Raw genomic sequence first — 21,705 nt, 5'->3', positions numbered from 1 at the left:
TTTTTATAAAATTGTGTAACTTTGTTCAGTATTTCTTTAATGAAACATTAAAAAAAAATTTCACTAATTTTGAAATGTAAATACAATGCATACTGAAGCTAAACATTTTTGTCAGAAGTAAATTATTTTATGGTCCCTAAATTTATAATATTTAACAAATCTGAGAAGATTGAATTTTTTATTTAAATTATTTTAAATGAAATTAGTAAGAGGCTTTTTTTTGGAATGACAAATCTGAAAAACCTAAGATTTTTTACTGAATATGCAAAATGTTAAAATAGTGAAAAAACCCTAACTTCATACTTTTTTAAAAATTTTGCTTCAGAATTTTATTGAGTTTTTTCCTAAAATAACTTAAGAGCAGTAAAAATTTTAAAAGCAAAAGTAATAAGAAAAAATAAGTAATCGAGTATAATAAGAAGTTTAAATTTATGCAATTAGTGAATGGTCCCTCAGGTAAAAAAATCCCATGATTAATTCCATCTCATTTACTTTTACTTAATTTTATTCAAATTAAATGAATAAAAGAAAGATGGAAATTTTGAGGTGATGAAGCTCAGTGATTGTTGACTGCTCTGGACCCACATAAAAATACGTAATTAGTGAACAATCCCCAAGTCAAGTTCTAGAATTATGGTATACTCATCTATAAATAGAACAGCACGTCATTGACTTGTCAGTGATTAAGCCCAGTGTTCCCCAACCGCGGACCGGTACCGTTCCGTGGATCAAATAGTACCGGGCCGCCCATTTCATTGAAACTTAATTTAAATTCTTAGATTTATACTCCAAATTAAAAATATCTGTGTTCCATTAAAATTTTATTTATTTAAAAAAGAGGGGCTCCCGAAGATAGTGACATAATTTTTTTACCGCTTTAAAAAGTTAAAAAACACCGCAACTATTTTCTCTTCTAATTAGTTTTAATAAAAAAAATAAATCATCATAACTGTAAATATCATAAATAAATCACGAAAGCGTGGCGAGAGATTTACATTTACTTCATATTTATTTTTTGGTGTAACTGTATTTTATTTTGAAGGCAGGTTTAAATACAATTAAATTAAAATTAATAAATCAAAATAATCTAAAAATATAAACCATCAACGTCGTTATTCCCAACGGGCTGCGGTAAAATTATCAAACGTTAACAGGTCCGCGGTGATAAAAAGGTTGGGGAAACAAGCGATGAAATTAGCAAAAAAATAAAATTTTCATTTGATATTCGGGGAGGGGGGGATTGGCAATGTTTAGTTGATCCTCATGATCCGAAAAAATTTATCGATTCGATTTCAGGTGGCAGAAAATGAAACCTGAAATCATGAATTTCTGAGCAAAGTTGCACACGAGAGGGCAAAACCACAGACTCAGTATAAGGTACTTGTAAACCCGCAACATATAAAATTATGTCATCAAACATGTAAAATGACTAGAGCTTTCATACGCTACGGACCAACGGTAAGCCGAAATGGGTTGTAGTTGAAAGAAATGTGAATATGAATGGAACAAAATGTAAATCACGCTGTTTGCGTAATTCGTGGCAAAAATAGACACGGTAAAGAAAAAATCTTATTTTGGGAAAGGAAAAATTAAGCACTTTAAACACCCAACGAAAAACGCTCCCTTATGAGCATTTAAAAAACAAAAATAGGCACCTTTAAGCACTTTTTAAAAACGCTACGCACCCTATCTCATTATAGAGTTACACAATTTGTATTCCTCAGTTTAAACTTTTTTTTCAAGTTCAGATGCTTATTTTTCAAATTCAGATAATCGCCCATTTCATTATGATTAACACGTTAAGAAAATATTATATAAAGCTAGAAAACAAAATATTTGAAAATAAAATATTCTGTGTTTTTGAGGAAAATATTAACGCTTAAAGGATTTTAAAAAAAAGAAGAAGAAGAAAAAAAAAATGACGTATTTGAAGCATTTACAGGGACTAGCTACCTAGTCTTTTAAAAAAGTATTAATCTGTAACTTTCCAATTAAAATTAAAGACACTTTCTTATTTAGAACTATTCAAAGTAGCAGAGTTAAAATTCAAAAATTTTTGAGATGTAGAAGGATACTAAGTAACAAAAATATTGAATCTAGTTTGTCGTAAATAAATCTAAAGATTATAGTAAAAATTATTGTACAAAAGCTTTCACCAACATGTTGCTATATAACTAAATATTTATTACTTTCCGGGGTCTGTCCAGGCCAAATTTACTACCGTTTAGTGGTACCTTCACAAATTCAACTTTAGGAAAATAGGTAGTTTCACAAAATAATCTTTCTTAAAATTTTATTTTTGTATCCCGTAAGAAAGGATAAATCCATATTTTTGTGTTGATTTTTTTGATATAATTTTTAATTTTCACAAATTAGGTCTGAATTTTCACAAAATAGGTACCTCTCAGAAAAACCTAGACAGACCCCTGATAACATACTTATAACCTCTAAACTCAAAAATTACAAAACTGCAATGAGAATAACGGTCAATTACCTTAGTGATTTCAGAAAATTTTGCATTTTCTTCACTGCATTTCCTAACAGTCTCAATAGCTTTAGAATAATTTTGTAAGAAAGAGCCATAAACACCTAATTTACTAGCCTGTAATGAAATGTAATTACATAAATAATATATAACACATTAAAACTCAAAAATTATCTCACATTTAAGTCTCAAATTTTATAAATATTATTTTTAAAAAATATATCAATAAAAAGTATAGTACCAAAATTTTAAAATCTTCTCCTATAGTTTGAGTACCATTCCAACCATCTATTTGCTTCTTAAGACTCTTTAGAAAAGTAATATGGAGACTATGGAGTTCTGGTATGCGGTAAAAAATAATATTATAATCTTCTAATGATAATAGAGGTTGTGATGTGCCAATTGTTGATTTTAGAGCCTTCATATACTATTAAAAAAAATTATTATTTCAATCCATAAGAATATTAATAAAATAGAAAAATCACAGAAGAGGAATTTTAAATTTAAATTACCTGAAGCAGCATATTAAGGCATTCTAGATAGACAGTTTCACTTTCAACTATGCTTCCTAATATGCATTTATACATAGCAACTCTTTCTGATTCACTTTTACTTAGTTCCTTTTTCTAAAAAAAAAAATAAAAAAAAATTGAATACATTTAATATATATATTTTCATGCTGAAATATGCATATCATATTTCCAATAATTTAAAAACTCTTTTTTCAATAAATAAAAACCATTAATATAAATCTGTAATCTTTTTAAACCACAACCTTAAATTGTGTGCAGAATAAATCCATTCTTAGAGATTCCCTCTACTTCTACCTAACATATTAGCACAGAATTCAAAAGCCGTTATATCACTGCCAATGTTTTGATTTCATTAAAATTTGTTATGATTTCGCCAACACATTTGAATACGTAAGGCTAAAAAAAAGAGCATTGGCAATAAATTTAATCAATTAACAGCCAATACATGGATTCCTTAACTTCCCTTGGCGAAAACTATTTCAATGTACAACTGGTACGCAATACACTTGCATTTTTGATTGACGGAGGTGCCTTGTGGGGCTTTTTCTAAATTTATATGTATGAATCATTTTTATACATTGTAGCTCCACATGAATTTCAAAAATAAAACATTTTTTTTTATTATTATAATTTGATTCTTTATTATGCAATTTATGATTTTTGTTAATAAATAATTGCTTGCCTGCATCTGACAGGAATAATATATGGATGACTACACCAGTCAACATCCACTTCAACGAATGGTAAATTCATCGAACTTCTTCAACTTATGATAAATACATCCAACCTCTTCAACTAATCGGAATCGAAACTAATTTGAACTGATTAACATCTTCAACTTATGGTATACGCTAATCAAACCTCTTCAACAAAATATAAATTTCATCGAGCAATCAAAACTATATATTTCTTAATAAATACATTATATCAAAAGCCATTTTCTTTATTTAAAATACTAATTTAATACTAATTTTCTTTATTTAAAATACTAATTTAAAATACTATAACAAAGGCTTCTTTTAACTGAAAATATTACATCAACATAGATGTATACTATTTTCCTAACAAAAAATTTAAATTAAAGTTTTACAAAAGATTTGAAATTATAAAAGCATTACATTAAAGAATTATATTTCTTTTCCATCCATTAAGTCAAAAACCATTAAAAAACACTTTCTGGAAATTAAATGAAATGTTTAGTAAGATGTAAATGTTAAAAGATTTTTAAATTACTTCTTTGGTCGGGTGTCACTGATTTTTTTTTTAATTTTTTAAATGTTTCATAACATTTCAACTGTTTTCACCATTTTGAATAACAGTACTCTATAAAGAAAAATTAAGTTCTAACACAATTCCTGCTGATTGTTACCAAAAATGAATTCCAAAATATGAATATGATTACAATGTTCAGCTTAACCCACCATGTTTTGTGATTTCTCTGTAACAAATGTTCATGCTTTAAAATTTTTGCCAACTCAAATCCCTCACAAGAAATTTAACTATGTAAATAACTTTTTTCTTGCAACCAGATCATGGCCATATTGTCAAAAAGTAGATGAGCCTCCCTAAACATACAGGATGGAGAAAAATAATTTTTATAAAAATTTTAAAAAAAATATCAGCTTTTTTTTTATATTTAACCATCTTCAGTTTTCACAGTTTCATTTCTACTACCTCAAAATGTGAACACTTTTTTTTTAATACAAATTTGGTTAAGACTAATTCGCCCCCTTCTCCATCCATCCTGCCATCCAATCAGAAAACTGGGATATAAATATAATTTTTCTCCTCTACCTAAATCTAGTTAGAGATAGTCTTCCATCTAATTTTAGACAGGTTGGTAAATCAGCAGACAGAAAAAATTCAAAGCTTTTTCTCTGTACATAGTGCAAAATAAAAAGCGGACCACCCTAAATAGCTTCAAATCTAATGATTGGATCTTCACGTTCTAGGACTCAAACTTATTGGTTCGAAGGGGTGACTTCAAATATGCTAATTGATAAATGTGGACGATATCTTAAGTTACGAAATCAGACACAAAAACGTACTTTCTCTGNTTTTTTTTTTTTTACTACTTCATAACATTTCAACTGTTTCCATCATTTTGAATAACAGTACTCTATAAAGAAAAATAAAGTTCTAACACAATTCCTGCTGATTGTTACCTAAAATAAATTCCAAAATATGAATATGATTACAATGTTCAGCTTAACCCACCATGATAACAAATGTTCATGTTTAAAAATGTTTAACAATTCAAATCCCTCACAAGAAAATTAACTATGTAAATAACTCTTTTTTTTTCTTCTTTTTTTTTCCTGCAACCAGATCATGGCCATATTGTCAAAAAGTAGATGTGCCTCCTTAAACATACAGGATGATTTTAAAAAAATATCAGCTTTTTTTTGTATTTAACCATCTTCAGTTTTCACAGTTTCATTTTTACTGCCTCAAAATGTCAACACTTTTTTTAATACAAATTTGGTTAAGGCTAATTCGCCCCCTTCTCCATCCATCCTGCCATCCAATCAGAAAACTGAGATCTAAATATAATTTTTCTCCTCTACCTAAATCTAGTTAGAGATAGTCTTCCATCTAATTTTAGACAATTTTAGTAAATTCTAACATCTAATTTTAGTAAATAAGCAGACAGAAAAATTTCAAAGCTTTTTCTATGTACATAGCGCAAAATAAAAAACGGACCACCCTAAATAGCTTTTAATCTAATGATCGGATCTTCACGTTCTAGTAGGACTCAACCTTATTGGTTCGAAGGGGTGACTTCAAATATGCTAATTGATAAATGCGGAAGATATTTTAAAATACGAAATCAGACAAAAAAAAAAACATATTTTCTCTGAATAAACATACCTTTTTTTTCGACACATTCGGGTTTTCACATTCGGCAATTTTTTAAAGGAATTTTTATAATATAAATCAGGTTTTTTTCCATATTTATTAATCAAAGAAGCTTCGATAAAAGTGCTTATAATGCTTAATATTATTTAAAAACACTACTATAATTAAAAAACTTAATAGTTCTTAACTAATAAAACTTAATAGTTCTTACTAAAACAGTCTAAATTAAAATATTATTATTACAAACTAATCACTAAAATAAAAAACACAGTTATTTTTGCTCAAATTCAACCTAGTCATAAATTTGTAAAGACAAAGAGCCACTTTGACAGTTAGACATCAAATAAAGAACAAATTATTTAGATCAGAACAAGAAGCATAAAATAAAAAAAATATTCATAATTAATCATGGCAGGAAAGATTTTTTTTCATAAATCATGAGCGCAAACTACATGATTTATTGTTTTTAAATAAACTCAAATCTAAATGTGTATCACTGAAACATGCTGATTCACCTACAGCTAATATAAAATTTTAATTATGAAGTTTCACATCACTTTTATTTACATTTAGACCTTTTTTCTTAATTTAATAATCTATTTTGAAATCAAATAATAGTTTGCACACATTCCTCTCACATTATTTATTCAGATAGAATCTTAAATATCTTTTTAGAGAACCACATCCTTAAAATAATGTTTATTATATAATAAAAAATATTTTCAACAATATCAATGGTTTCCAGAAGAAAAATCATAAGATTTGAATCTTAATTTAATCAAAAATTTAAATCAGTTGATTTATATCATGCCAACTCTGTAAATATATAGGGAGAGAAATGCCCCATGAAAATGGAGCATGCTTTGCACCATTTTGTTTAAGAAACAAAAGTTTTATCTGAATTCAAGGAAGTGATTTAACATGAGAATTTGCAATAATAATATCAGGGCAGATGTGCATGGTCAGCAGTGTAATTTGTTGAACTAAAATAAAATAATAGAACGTAGAGGATGTCATTAATAACAGGTAAAAAAAAAAAGTAGACATATAAATAAAAAAAATTTTGAATACCGTTTCAGCTTTTTTTGTAGATGGTGGAGTAGAAGGTCCTCCTAAGAAAGATGTTGATTCAACAGAGCTGCTATACACACCTTGAAAAATAAAAACATAAATGTATACAAACAATAAATACCAATACCTGGTGAAAATTAACTTATGAAAAGTTAAAAAGTAAAATCATATTATGATAGTTTAAAACATTAGTTGAGTTAGAAATTTAAGAATTACACTATAATCTGCCTTAATATTAATTTAACTTACAAAAACTGTGACTTGTGGTGCTAACAGGGTTGAAAAATCTGGGAAACTTTTTTTTAATTATACAAGTCAACACTAAAGTCAATACCCACCCTTTTAACTTGAATACAGCTCCAGATAAAGACATAAAAGTGGTGAATATGTATGGCAAAGTGGTTATGCACTGCAAGATGACAGTTCGCATCGCCGCCTCCAGTTTGCAAGTTAAGAGTTCCAATCATTGAAACAGTATGAGAAGGGAGGGGAATTTATTACAAAATTTGCAGAGCATTGTTTATTTACAGAAACTTTAATACTAACCAGGGTTTCTTTAAAAAAAATTATAAATTTAATTATTTTTAAATTGAATTTTGAGTTGGTATTAATCATTGAAAATTTTCAAATCTTTAATGGAATAACTTTAGAGTGCAAAATGTCATACACATTCAAGAGTATATAGCACATACTAGAGATAAATTAATAAGTTATCGACTTATTCCAGATAATAAATATTTCAATACTTTCATGCCTTTCCTGCATTAAATTATTCAAATATAAAAATTTTATCAGATTACACACAAATAATTACTTGGTTATACACATATTACACAAAAATATCTTACTGAATTTAAAGCATTGGTAATATTCAAATTCTTTCAAGCTGTATGATATTTTGTTAGGTAAGCCTAAAATATGACATTTTGCAAGTAGTCACATTTGACTAGTAAGTGGAAATACAAAATATAGATAATGCACCAAATCTGTAATTTGCATATTTTAATCCCTTAGCTTTGCTTTAAAAAAAATAGTGTTTTTTTTTTTTTTTTTTTCAATTTATATTTTTCCTATTAAATTATTTGAGTATATAAGATCGCAAAAATTATTAGTAATTTTCAAACACTTTTTAAGTTCTATGATATTTTGCTAGGTAAGTCTAAAATATGACATTTTGCAAGTAGTCACATTTGACTAGAAAGTGGAAAAACAAAATATAGATAATGCACCAAATCTGCAATTTGCATATTTAATCCCTTAGCTTTTTGCTTTAAAAAATTAGGGCTTTTTTAATCTATATCTTTCCTTATTAAATTATTTGAGTATAAGATCGCAGAAAAGAGAAAATTTAAAGAATCTTTATAAATAATTATTATGGCTAACTTGGCTAAATTTTTTAAAATGCAGCTTTGTTGGATAAAAAATTTCTATTTTAGTAACATAATATTTAACAAGTTTTTAAAACTTTAAAAAAGAGAACTGACTTAATACTCATTAATAAACAGGTTAAAAAAAATTATATTTATGGAAAAAAAAATAATAACATTTCTTTGAATAATGCAGTAATTAGTAAGAAATTTCGATAAAAATAGAACTAATTATATTAATTTAAAAGACTTAGATAGCAAAATTGGCTACAGAATCCTCAGTTTAATTGCAAAATTATAACCTTATAAAAAATTTATTAGTGGATAGCCCCTCAATAAACTGCAATGAAAAATTCATATTACCAGCATCTTACCTTAACCTTTACTATCGATTTCAAGTTCATTTTGATTACTTTTTAAAGAATTTGAAAACTGCTTAGTAAAATAGATTTCCCAGTTAATTTATATTTTACAATGAAACTAAAAATTTATTTTTGAAAAAGAAAGAAATTAAAAGAGGGAAAATAATTGCAAATCCAAGAGAGAATCTCAAGCCTGCATATTTACTTATCTTGGTCTGTTAGTAATGTGAGGAAATATCATAAAAGTTTCTTAAAAAAACTATATAATTAACAAATATAAAACATGCATATGAAACAAATTTTGTAAGATATTCGACCAAGTTTTAAATCAATTAAAATTTTACGCAAAGAGGTCTGAGCAGCGATGGCTCAATGGCCTTGAGCTTGTGAAGAACTGGAATTAAATCTTATGTGGCAAGCAGGGGCAGATTACCCATTAGGCCAGACTAGGCCATCGCCTGGGGCCCCCAATGATTAGGGGCCCCCTTAAAAAAAAATTTTTTAAATAAATTTTTAAAAATTAAGAAAAACAATGATTTTTTTTATAAAAAAAATCAATTTCAAATATATATTAATAAAATACGATAATATTTTTAGTTCTAATTTAACAAAATAATTTAAAATTTAATTTATTACTATTTATTATTATTTTAAATATGCTTTCTTAAATGAAAAGATATATAAATACTTTTATATTTGAATAAATAAAAAATATACAAGAAAAAAACTTAATCTAAGGGCCCCAAACATTTGAATGGCCCAGGGCCCCGCGTACGCTTAATCCGCCCCTGGTGGCAAGCCCACACATAGCTTCACATCGATGGGTACTATAATCTGTCTAGGAAATACGGTCAGAGCGCAGTGCAGACCACATTGCCATCATCATTTTGTTAGTCACGAAATTGTGAAACCCTATCAAGTCCCCAATGAACTTTTGAGGGAATACTTAATTTCATACAAAGTTGAGTGGTATGAATTGAATATTTTCGAAACAGGAAAAATTGGGAGAAGTCCCCTCAAAAATTAGTATTTAAATGCTTCTAATCAAATACATAAATGGAAATCAAGGTATTAAAGAAATTATAATAGTATTAAGTAATAGCACGCATCGCTTACATAACGGTTTAGTTTATGTATCATTGATCAACTCTACTTTTTTCTTTTTTTCTTCTTTTTTTTAGCAGTAGCAATATAATATGAATCGGAACAATTAAAAGGCGGAAGCTCGCTCAGTCATTTTATGAGATATTTAATCGCTTTTAATTAAACCAAGAGCGTAGTCTCAATCTCAAGTTATTCTAAAAGTTCATGACGATGGTTGGCAATTTGTAAAGGGCAACGAAAACGATATTTGCCTTTACACTTTTATACGATGGGCTCCAATGAAGGTTAATGACCAAATCGCTGATCTCTTCTTTTCACACACTTCCTCCTATCCTTTTTTATAAAATGATTTCACATCTTATCTTCAATTTATTTAAACACTTAACTAAAATCACTTTATCGGCAACACTTCAGGTGGAGGAGGACTGGGGCGTTACTTGAGTTAAAAGAAAAGAATTATAAAGAATAGGAGAATAGTTTTTGTGTAGTAAGCGTCCGTGAAAGAAAAAACATCTTACAAATAACAACTGAAAATAAGCCTAACAATAATAAAGATTTTTTTTTCTTCATTCGGAACCATAACTAAAATTAGTGTGCAAAAAGATGAAGGTAAAATTTCGATAATAATAGTTTTAACAATTTAAGCTCACATTTTCATGGAAGAAGTTCGACTACGAGCATCTTAAATAATAACTTTTTAATTTGTTAACTCTTTAAAATACTAAGACGCTATTGAATCTTAACTAAATTCTATGACAGAATTTAGTTAAGATGGTTAATTAACTATTTGAATTAATGATATGAAAAACTTAAAAATAATAATACATAGCAACGTATAAATGTATGTTGTTGTTGCTGGCCCACACGGTAAGCGGAGCTAAACCAAGTCCATGACTCCAGAGACTCTGAGTAAGTCTGTAACAAAAAGTGGATCTGAAAAGAGGTCCACTTTAGAGATATTTAGGCATTGAAGTATATNATTCATAAAAGCGGACCCTGGTTGAAAGAATGTGATTAATTTTTTCACAATTTCACGAAAAACGGACCTTTCACAAAATGTCTGGACAGACCCCTGCTCTGTGGCTGAATAGCAGCGACACGGCGACGTTACAGAAAAATTTGTCTTTGGAAAAGTTAAAAATTTCAGGTTTCTTTACTACAAAAATTTACACATATTTGAATCATGCATTTAGATAATCACTTTTTGACACGCTCAATTTACGCCGATAGTATCGTCAATCGATGTAATTTTTCGATTGCATTTTCGGCAGTTATTGATATTGATTTTCACGTGGATTTTAAATATCCCGATATATTTCAAACAATATGGAAAATTCGAATCGTGCATTTGAGTACTTTTTAAGGCTATAATTCTATCGAGATTGATTTCTCCATAGTTTTTAAATCAATATTTTTTATACGATATTATTTGTTATAACAACCTAATCTCGAAACGCAACACGCGTTTACGGAGTCCGATTAGCATGATTTCGTCGTCGATCTTTTTTTTCAACTATTACAACCATAGATTTCATGATTTTTAATTACTTTTTTTTATTGTGATGATTATCTACAAAATTTAATAATTTGGAAAAGCGCACAAATAATGTGTGCTTTTTTTCTCCCAGCAAAATGCGAGAATATCATTCATAATATTAAAATAAAAAATTATTACTTATTCAATTTAAAAAAGTTGTATAGTCTTTTTTGTAAAAACAGCGTATTTGTTACTTTCAATTAGTAACATACATGTTTGTTATAATTCAAAGTATCTTGCAGAAAGATATTTGTGCTAGAGAGATTAGTTGCAGATAGCTCGAAAAAATTCTGCTACAGGGTTTTTTACTAATATTGCATTATTCAAAGAAATGTTATTTTTTTCATAAATATAATTTTTTTAACTTATTTATTTATGAGTATTAAGTCAGCTCTCTTTTTGAAAGTTTGAAAAACTTGTTGTTAAATATTATGTTATTAAAATAGAAATTTTTTATCCAACAAAGTTGCATTTTAAAAAAAATATGCCATTAGTAATAAATTTTCTTTACCAAGATAGCCATAATAATTATTTATAAAGATTCTTTAATTTTTCTCTTTTTTGCTATCTTATACTCAAATAATTTAATAAGGAAAGATATAAATTTAAAAAAAAAACTCTAATTTTTTTAAAGCAAAGCTAAAGGATTATAATATGCAAATTACAGATTTGATGCATTATCTATATTTTGTATTTCCACTTAATGGTCAAATGTGACTACTTGCAAAATGTCATATTTTGGGCTTACCTAGCAAAATATCACCGAGCTTAAAAGAGTTTGAAAATTACTAATGCTTTAAATTCAGTTAGATATTTTTGTATCACATTATTACCAAGTAATTATTTATGCGTAATCTGATAAAATTTTTATATTTGAATAATTTAATGCAGGAAAGGCATGAAAATATTGAAATATTTATTATCTGGAATAAGTCGATAACTAATTAATTTATCTCTAGTATGTAGTATATAGTATTTATCTCTATATACACTTGATTTTGCACTCTTGATTTTGCACACTTGATTTTGCACACTTGATTTTGCATGACATTTTGCACTCTAAAGTTATTCAATTAAAGATTTGAAAATTTTCAATGATTAATACCAACTCAAAATTCAATTCAGAAAAAATTAAATTTATAAATTAAAAAGAAAAAAAAAACCCTGGTTAGTATTAAAATCTTGGTAAATAAACAATGTTCTGGAAATTTTGTAATAAATTCCCCTCCCATCTCGTACTGTTTCAATGATTGGAAATTAACTTGCAAACTGGAGGCGGCCATGCAAACTGTCCATCTTGTAGTGCATAACCACTTTGCCATGCCTATTCACCACTTTTATGTCTTTATCTGGAGCTGTATTCAAGTTAAAATTGTGGGTGTTGACTTTAGTGGACACCTTGTATAATTAAAAATAAAAGTTTCCCAGATTTTTCAACCCTGTTAAAACCACAAGTCAAGCACAGTTTTTGCAAGTTAGATTAATATTAAAGCAGATTATAGTGTAATTCTTATATTTCTAACTTACACCCTTGTGCAAATTAATTGAAACAAACTCAATAAATTCAGAAAACTAAGAGAAAATGCTATTTTATTTAAATTTATACAAACTCAAAGATTTTTAGTACATAATATGATCTCCCCACGACACTTTATTAACATTTGGACACGATTCGGCATGGATTCCACTAATTTTTTACAGTCATTTATAATATTTGTGTCCTTGTACCACACATGAATTAATGCCGTGATTAGCTTCTCCATAGTTGTACAGTCCATATTTAGTAGACGATTCTTGCATATGGCATAGAGATTCTCAATTGGGTTGATATCCGGAGAGTTCCCTGGCCATTCCAATGTCTCAATTTGATTCTCAGACAAGAATTTCTTGACAATTTTGGACGTATGGCAAGGAGCTAAATCCTGTTGAAAAATCCCTGTTCCATCAGGGTATCGTTTCTTCAACTCTGGAACAACTTTTTTACCCAGAATAGTAATGTACTGCTCAGAACGCATCATACCGTCAATAGGCTGCAAAGGTCCAACCCCATTGTAACCGAAACAACCCCAAAACATCTTCTTTAAAAAACACGAAAAAAAAAGTTTGTTTCAATTAATTTGCACAAGGATGTATGGTGAACCAACATGTTATGTTTGCAATTTTTGGGCCATTAAATTTCATCATCTCAGGATAAAAAATGCTGTTTTAATAATTTTTAGCTATCAAATTTTTTTTTATTTTTAGTGAACCATGGACGTATTGATTTATCATTACTAGTAACCTATCAAGTACGTACTAGTAACCGATCGGCACAAGTAACCTGTCGTTATCTATCACCGACTCATTGCGTTTTACATTTCAAAACAGACGTTGAACAACCAACACAATTCTGAGTCAATGCTTATCTTCGTAATCTTGTAATTTTGAACCCAATGCAGAAGACAGGGTAATTTCTAGAAGAAATATTGATAGAAATTTACTTTTATATAGGGCTTTTTCATTGAATTTGCGTTACCTGACCAGAAAACGAAACAAAAAAAAAAAACATCATGGATAGACTAACTGCAAAGGAACTCTATCCCATGATCACCGATTCCTTACGTGAGCAATGTGGTCTTTACAACGAATTCGAATCCAGGTCGCCGAATTTAGAAACGAGCGCTCTATCGAATGAGCTTCATCCTTGGAATAATTTATAAGAAACCCTTTTACATAGAATAATGATGCATTTTCTTCGCATGCTGACAATATTATGCACCGTTAAATGTTTTTAAAAATTAAATGATGATAAATCAACATCCCACTATTTTCATCGTGTGGTAATGGATTTTAATGGGCCAACAAGCTTCCATCATTCCTCGTTGTAAGATGATATTTTACTGTAAGTTAGGGTACCAACATGATGTTTGAAATTCGTGTAGAAACAACTTGGAAGGAAATTCTTGTAAAAACAACAAGATAGAAAATGCTGTTTTAGTACTAATCAAAGAACTATAACGATCAAAGAATTATTGCTATTGGTGAACCAACAAAACCCATCATTTGATGAAACCCATCATCATTTTGTATTGATTTACTAATAAGTAGAATAGCAAGCAAAGTAATGTGTAGTATTAATAATGAACTTCATCCTTCATTTCATGTTAGAATAATTTATAATAAACTATTTCACATTGAATAATGATGCATTCATCTGATGCTGACAATATTTTGTATTATTCTACATTTTTTAACATAATGAGTGATACTTGACTGTTGGGATATAAAGAATAAACTGTTCGGTTCTGTTAAGCAAATTTGAATGCGGAATACTTTCCAACCTTATATACAAACATGCATGTGTCATTTTTAATATTATATGCACAGTCAATTAGTAATATAGTCAATTTAATAGTTTATCAATATTACATTACAGTAAACATTACATATGGTACATGACATTAACTTCTTTAATGTATAATATGCACATTGTAAAGAAAATAAACACGCAGACATAACCACAAAATAAATTTTAATTCTACAGAACGAGAAAGAGTTCACAAGGAAAATCTAGTATTTCAATATTTCAAGTAAAGTTAATTTTATTTCTGCAAAATTTCATATATATATAGGGTAAACCAACCAGTGAAGGAACATTTCATATATATTGATTAAAAATTAGAATTTGAAAGCTTTTCTTTAGATTGATTGGTAACAATAACTTACTGCCAAACAATAAAAAGTCAACTAGCAATGTTTTGGATTACCTTTTCAAATAGACTTCTCTGGAAAATTTTTTAAATTTTTTATTACCTCTGTAGCACCTTGTTTCGTTGAAAAAATTATAAGGTGAGTGTTTGTATTTATATGTTTGAAGAGGAATTAATTGCATGTAGTAGTCTTATTTTTCTCACTGCGAAAAAGAGAATTCAAAATATAGTTATTGAAGTTACGTTTTATTTTTTTTAAAGCACCATAGCATAATCAAGTACTGAGATAAGGGGGTGTTCATTCACTGGATCACTAAACGATGAAAAACAAGTGAAGAAACAAGTGTTCCTTTACTGGTTTTTTTTCCCAGTTAATGAAAATAAAAGACATTTTTTAATTTTCCTGTACTTTTAGTCATATTATACACCAAAATTCTGTTTAAAAGACAAAAAACAACTTCTAACCAGTGAAGGAACAGGCATGTTCCTTCACTGGATCACCAAATGATGAAAAACTTGTGAAGGAACAAGTGTTTCTTTACTGGGTTCTTTTCCCAGTTAATGAAAATAAAAGAAATTTTTTAATTTTCTTGTACTTTTAGTCATATTATACGTCAAAATTCTATTTAAAAGACAAAACACAACTTCTAACCAGTGAAGAAACAGGCATGTTCCTTCACTGGGAATACTTCCAGTGGATGAACAGTAATGCGTGAAATATGATTTTACATGACTCTAGGATAAGTAATTCTGCTATATAGAGGACAACCGAAATTTTGTTAAAAATTATATGAATACTTCCTGAAATAATTTCAGTTCAAAACGTTAATTTAATAGCTTAATTTATGAAAAAATTATAATTTATATTTATTAATGGGGTGTGTAGTTACATCAAATGTTAGGCAACTTAATAAACTATGTTTACAAATCGAAAACTAACTAAATATAATCATAAAAATTTGAATAGAGCATTTTTTCGCTGACTTTTGCCCGAAGAACTCCTAATAAGCTATCATTATAGGATAGCAACGTGATTATATAATTTATAAAAACTACTTTGCTATGTTAGAATTTAGAAGCAAGCTCCTCAACAAAAAACGGAGTTGAACAGAAACGATACTCAATTTCTTCAGAAGCTTGAGAGGGAAATCCCTCAAGGTAAGTTGCAAATTTTTAACACAGCATTGACTGAAGAGTCTAATATCGTAAATGTACAAGACCCTGTACTTTTTTCAATATGGAAGAAGTTCGCATTAAAAGAAGACCACATTGTTAAGTCAAACTTAGGAACTGAAGCTAGTATTGATAATGAATGCATCTTAGATATCGAATATGAAATGAGTCCTCATGCTGACCCTCTCTTAGTTGAAAAAAGAAATGATTCTATAAGTGAAATCAGTACATCTAAAGATCCTCTAGATATAAGTCATAAAGAGATGGATTTTCCTCAAACTTCAAGACACCTTTCCCCCGTCTATTTTCGAGAGAGGCACTCTAGGAATCTTGCTGAAAAATCAGAAGAAGTTTGGAAGAACCATTTACATTGACCAAATATTGATGATAAAAAGAAAGGTCAAATAAAAAGAAAAACGAATAAATTATCTTTTGTACTAACTTCAGAGAAAAGGCAAAATTTCAAAAGAGTTAAAAGATCTAAAAAAAGTTAAAACAAGAGAATATGGAGAAGAAAGAGAAAGAAAAAATACTTAAAAAAGAAAAAAAGCTTCAAGAAATAAGAGGAAAAAGAGTAAACAAAAAGGTGATAAAATAATAATGATAATAAACACAATGATTTAGATTTGACTGTCAAATTATAAGAAAGAATGATTTTTCTTAAATTTATTTTTTATTTAACATCACTTTAATTTCTAGTTCATGATTACAGAAAAAAGTTAGCATTTTACAANGAATTTATTTAACAAATCATAAAATTTTTGCATATGCATCACATATCAAACTTTATGTTACAAGCAGATGCTTAAATAAATTATAAACTAACAATCTTCCTCTCATCATTAACTTAAATAGAAAAAAATACGTAAAGACAGTCAGTGTCAATGTAAACCCATTATATCATTTATTTTAATTAATTTCATAATTATTTTCTCACTGTGTTTCTATCCCCCCCCCCGAAATTCATTGAGTTTTAAGTGTGAAAATTCCACAATAAGCAGTTTCTCTTCCGAATTTCTGCGGAAAATATTCAATTAGCTTTAACTTCATTTTTATCAAAGTAAACAAATTTTGAAATTCAATTCTTATGTCACTAGAGAATTCGACAATTTCTAAGCTCTATAAAATAAATAAAATTAAATATGTGTTTCATTAAATTATGCTGGGAATATTTAAAACGATTTAATTAACGTAACACTCTTTTTCACGCAATGTATGTAGTTTTTAGTTCTACGTAACTTTTTTTAGTTAGTTTAGTTAGTTCTATGTAACTTAGTTTCTAGTTGTATGTAACTTTTAGTTCTAATTTCTCTTGTGACCTTACTTTTCAAATTCTACAATTACTATACTACTGTCTTGCTGAAATTACTATGATTTAATGCAGTTTACATCCATGCACTTAGAAAAAAAAAAAAAAAAAAAAAAAAAAAAAAAAAAAAAAAACTATTTTAATAAAGGTTACATAAATATGAAATAAATTACATTTAAATCAAAAATTAACTAGCATTAAAATTATTAATTTTTGATGTATGACATGACAAAATGGTTGAATTGTTGGAGGAATAAAGGATTATGAAAATTTATAGCTGTTATTCAAAGGTTCTTTCGCTAAACGAAAGAACGCTTTTAGAGAATATATTCTTCTTATAATTGATAGCGTTAGTAGTTATTATTGACCGTTAGGCTAAATTTAGCACATTTTTAGCCAGTATCCTCTATGCGTGCCAAAGAAAATCGTGCAAAATATCGAAATGCAGAAAGGCCACGGTTTCTAGAAAATCAAAAGTATTTTGGTGCAATTTTTCAACATTATACTTTACCACTTCATTGCTTAGGCCGGGATAGCCTGGTCGGTAGGGCGCTGGGCCCATATCCGAGAGTTCGTGGGTTCGAACCCCGCCGGCTGAAGACTCCCCGTGTCGTTAAGTGAATGATGCACGTTAAATCTGTCGAGTCGCAAAAGTCCTCCATGTTCCCATAACAAATCAATTCCTCTGGGGGTACTGGATTGGAGATCGATCGTTCTCTGATTCAGGTCAAAATTACGATCTGTGGATGAATGAATGGGTGTATGAATGAGACCGCCCTACAAACGGGTGCGACGTATGGTGTGGCAGAAGTCGAATTCTTGACCATAGAAGGCGCCACTGGAAAACAAGTACAATCGCACCCCCTCAGCCTAAAACGGGCATACGTCAACAACAACTTCATTGCTTAGAGGCTCAAAGAAACGATAAGAGAATATTATTCATCTATCTGGAAAAATCTCGCCTATACGACAATTTTTCTTAAAAAAGGACGAGTTTGTTGTTTCATTGAAAACGTTTTTCACAAAGACGAGTTTGCCATTAATGTCTGATCCAGAAGTTATTGCCTCTTTTGGATTGGATTCAAAATTACAAAGATACAGAATTGTTATTTTAACGTTTGGTAAAAAAAATAAAATTTGCATCCAAGAATAGAAACATTTTAGAGCTTGTACTAATATAGTTACCATTGCATGTAAATTACCTTTATAATTGTTATTCTGCGAAAAAAAATATAATACAATAAAAAAATTAATAAACATAGTCAATTAAAACATTTTTCATTCAATAATAAATTTACCATCATTTTATGAAGAAGAAAAAATATCTACGTTTTAACAGAAGCTACGTTAATAAATCAAAATAAAATATTATAAAAATTTACTATCAGCAGATGTGTCGCCATAACAAAGTTTTACGTTCACCATTTTACAACACACAGTTATCCTGATACTTTTTTACATACAATGAAACTTTCAGCATAAGGGAGCATAACTTGCAACAACGCGCCAGATGTTGTAGTGTGATTCGATTGTTAAATTCTTCAATCGCTTTACACGTGGTTTTTAAGAATCTCAAATTTTTTAACATTAAGATATGTCAGCAACTTAAAGAGTTTGACAGGGTTCCCACTCTTTTAACAATCCAAAAATTGGGGATTTTTTTTTTGTTTGAAAAATTAAGTATTTTTTGGAAAAATTAAGGACCTCAAAAATAGTAAGATTGTTTATCATCGAATATACATATACTATGAGTGACAGTGCCAATTATTTACCTTTTCAAAGAAGAAAATCAATCAATAAAAAAATAATAAAAAACAATTTTATTATAATATAAGTACTGATATAACTAATTGCATTAATTAACAGGGTTTGCCAAAGTAGGACTAGGCAACTTTTGCCCACCCAGATAGGTTTTTTTTTTTTTTTTTTTTAATATTTTCAGATTGTTAAGGGTCAATGACATCTATGAAAATAATCTGTATTCCATTTTTAATGATTTCATTGAAATTGAATTGTAAAATTAAAGAGCAGAAATTAAGATTCGCAATTTTTTTCATACATATTAAAAAAATAAGTAAAAACGAGTAAATAAAGAAATTTGGGAAAAACATTGAAAAAAATTATTAGAACAAGTTTTTATACTTCACTGCTAGGCATGCCGCACATATTCAGTTACGCCAAAAAAAATCTTACTTTTCTATTAATAAAATGTTTCATTTATAAGGATATAAATTAAAAGATTTAATATTAAAAAATTGAATTAGAGTTATGCATGAAAGTAGTTCTTAACTATGATGTTAAATTAAGTCCTATTTCAAATAAATGCAGGCCTTACTAATATCTAAGCTCCTTAAATCATTCCACTTTTTTTTCACTAGGCTTAAATTAATTTTTTTTTTTAAATTCATAGCAATAAATATTTTTATGAAAATTTTAATAGAATAAAAATACAATTATGCTCCAGAAGATATATAATTTTTAAACCAATATGTTTTTTATATTACTTCTCGGTGAAATATATAAATAAAAGGATCTGATTTTTAAAAGTTATCAACACATTGCTATGGCCAGAAAATTGGTAAGGTTCCTTAATTAACACATAAGGATATTTATTTTTTCATCATTTATAGATACTTACTTGTAATATTTTTTTATCATCCTCTATCATTCTTAATATTATTCTCTACTATTATTATGACTAGATATTTTATTTTCAACAGTTTAAAACTGAAAGTAGTATTCTTTTATTATAAAGTAATTCTGTAATATCACCTTATTAAGTAAAGTTTTGTAAAAAAAATATTAAAAATTTTTAGGAAAAACATAAAGAAAACGGTATGTAACTTAACCATTTTAAAATTACAAAAAAATTGAAAATTGATTTTAAAATTACATTTTAAAATTACCATTAAAGAGCAAATGCTTCATATATACACTTTTATGAAGAGTTTTACTTAAAATTTACAGCCAAATTTCCAGTTCCAGCCTGTTATTAAGAATTAACATAATATTACAAAACAATCTGGCGAGAAACATCAACTAATTTTAAAGCATCCAAAAATTTAATAGATTTTTTTTTTAAATAAAAAAAAAACAGCATATTAAGTTGCAAGATTAATTGAACAAAATGACTATTAAAATCTAAGTTTGAATTTTATTCTGATAGACTTTAATAACAAAAAGTTTGGGATCTTTTAATTGAGTAGATTTAAATTTTTATGTAACAATCTGCTTAGTTTTCCTTTAGATTCTAGTTTTTCTGATACTTCTTATCTTAGGGCTTTTCTTCGTTCCTATAAACACATGCGTTACCAGTAGAACTTCATCATCAGCATTGACACGACAGCCCTTTGTGGGCCTGGGCCTTCCTCAGAAGCTTTTCCCATTCTGCCCTTCTCCCAGCAATTGTTTTCCAGTTCTTTACTTTTAGGATGGCAAAATCCTCATCTACCAGTAGAACTTAATTTCTTGAATTTTGTCAATTTTGAAGGTCTATGTGGGTTTCCTATTTAAGCGCCTTTGTTAATATTAAGCGCCTTCAAAAAAAACATCTCTTCCTGGTATATTATCCCCCTTGTCCACACTCTATTTTCTTTTAGAATGCTTCACTCTCTTCTTGGGGTAGTAATATTGTAGGCAAAAAAGAAAAATATATTAATGTAAGAACCAATTACATTATTGAATGGACATTCTTTCCCTTTTTCTATAGCCCCCTTACACACATTCCTTCTCTCTAAAATACTCTTGTCTCAAGGCATGGTCACATTCTANAATATATTAATGTAAGAACCAATTACATTATTGAATGGACATACTTTCTTTCCCTTTTTCTATAGCCCCCTTACACACATTCCTTCTCTCTAAAATACTCTTGCCTCAAGGCATGGTCACATTCTAGGTGATAAAAGAACGACTTTTTGCTTCAAATATTTTCATAAGACTGAAAAATTGTTCCTATCAAATATAGTGATGATGAAAAATTAAGGTCTGTTTAAAAACCTTGTACCAAAATTAAGTACTTTTAAGGGCCCTTGTTTTCCAAATGTTGTAAATAAAAATTAAGCAGTTTATAAGGACCGTGGGAACCCTGTTTGAGTAATCACTTTTTGACACGCTTTATTTGAAGCCAATTTCATCGTAAATCCAAGTAAATGTTCGATTTACTTTGTCTTATTTATTTTATTTATTTATTTTGTTAGTTATTGCTACAAATTTT

At 28.4% G+C, this 21,705-nt stretch overlaps 1 protein-coding gene across 2 annotated transcripts in view; it reads right to left on the bottom strand.

Annotated features, from left to right (window-relative positions):
• LOC107453110 (Rho GTPase activating protein at 1A) overlaps positions 1 to 21,705 on the bottom strand; it is a 55,581-nt gene that overhangs the window by 29,172 nt on the left and 4,704 nt on the right. For both annotated transcript variants that reach the window (XM_071183652.1, XM_043039348.2), the window contains 4 exons: positions 6,949 to 7,028; positions 2,998 to 3,111; positions 2,727 to 2,912; positions 2,495 to 2,602 (listed from right to left, as the gene is read on the bottom strand). In XM_071183652.1, the coding sequence (XP_071039753.1) occupies positions 2,495 to 2,602; positions 2,727 to 2,912; positions 2,998 to 3,111; positions 6,949 to 7,028 (488 nt within the window). The remainder of the gene's footprint in view (positions 1 to 2,494; positions 2,603 to 2,726; positions 2,913 to 2,997; positions 3,112 to 6,948; positions 7,029 to 21,705) is intronic.

This window comes from Parasteatoda tepidariorum, chromosome 7, assembly GCF_043381705.1.
Source record: "Parasteatoda tepidariorum isolate YZ-2023 chromosome 7, CAS_Ptep_4.0, whole genome shotgun sequence".
NCBI classification, from domain to species: domain Eukaryota; kingdom Metazoa; phylum Arthropoda; class Arachnida; order Araneae; family Theridiidae; genus Parasteatoda; species Parasteatoda tepidariorum.
This window is presented reverse-complemented; position numbering and strand designations above follow the sequence as displayed.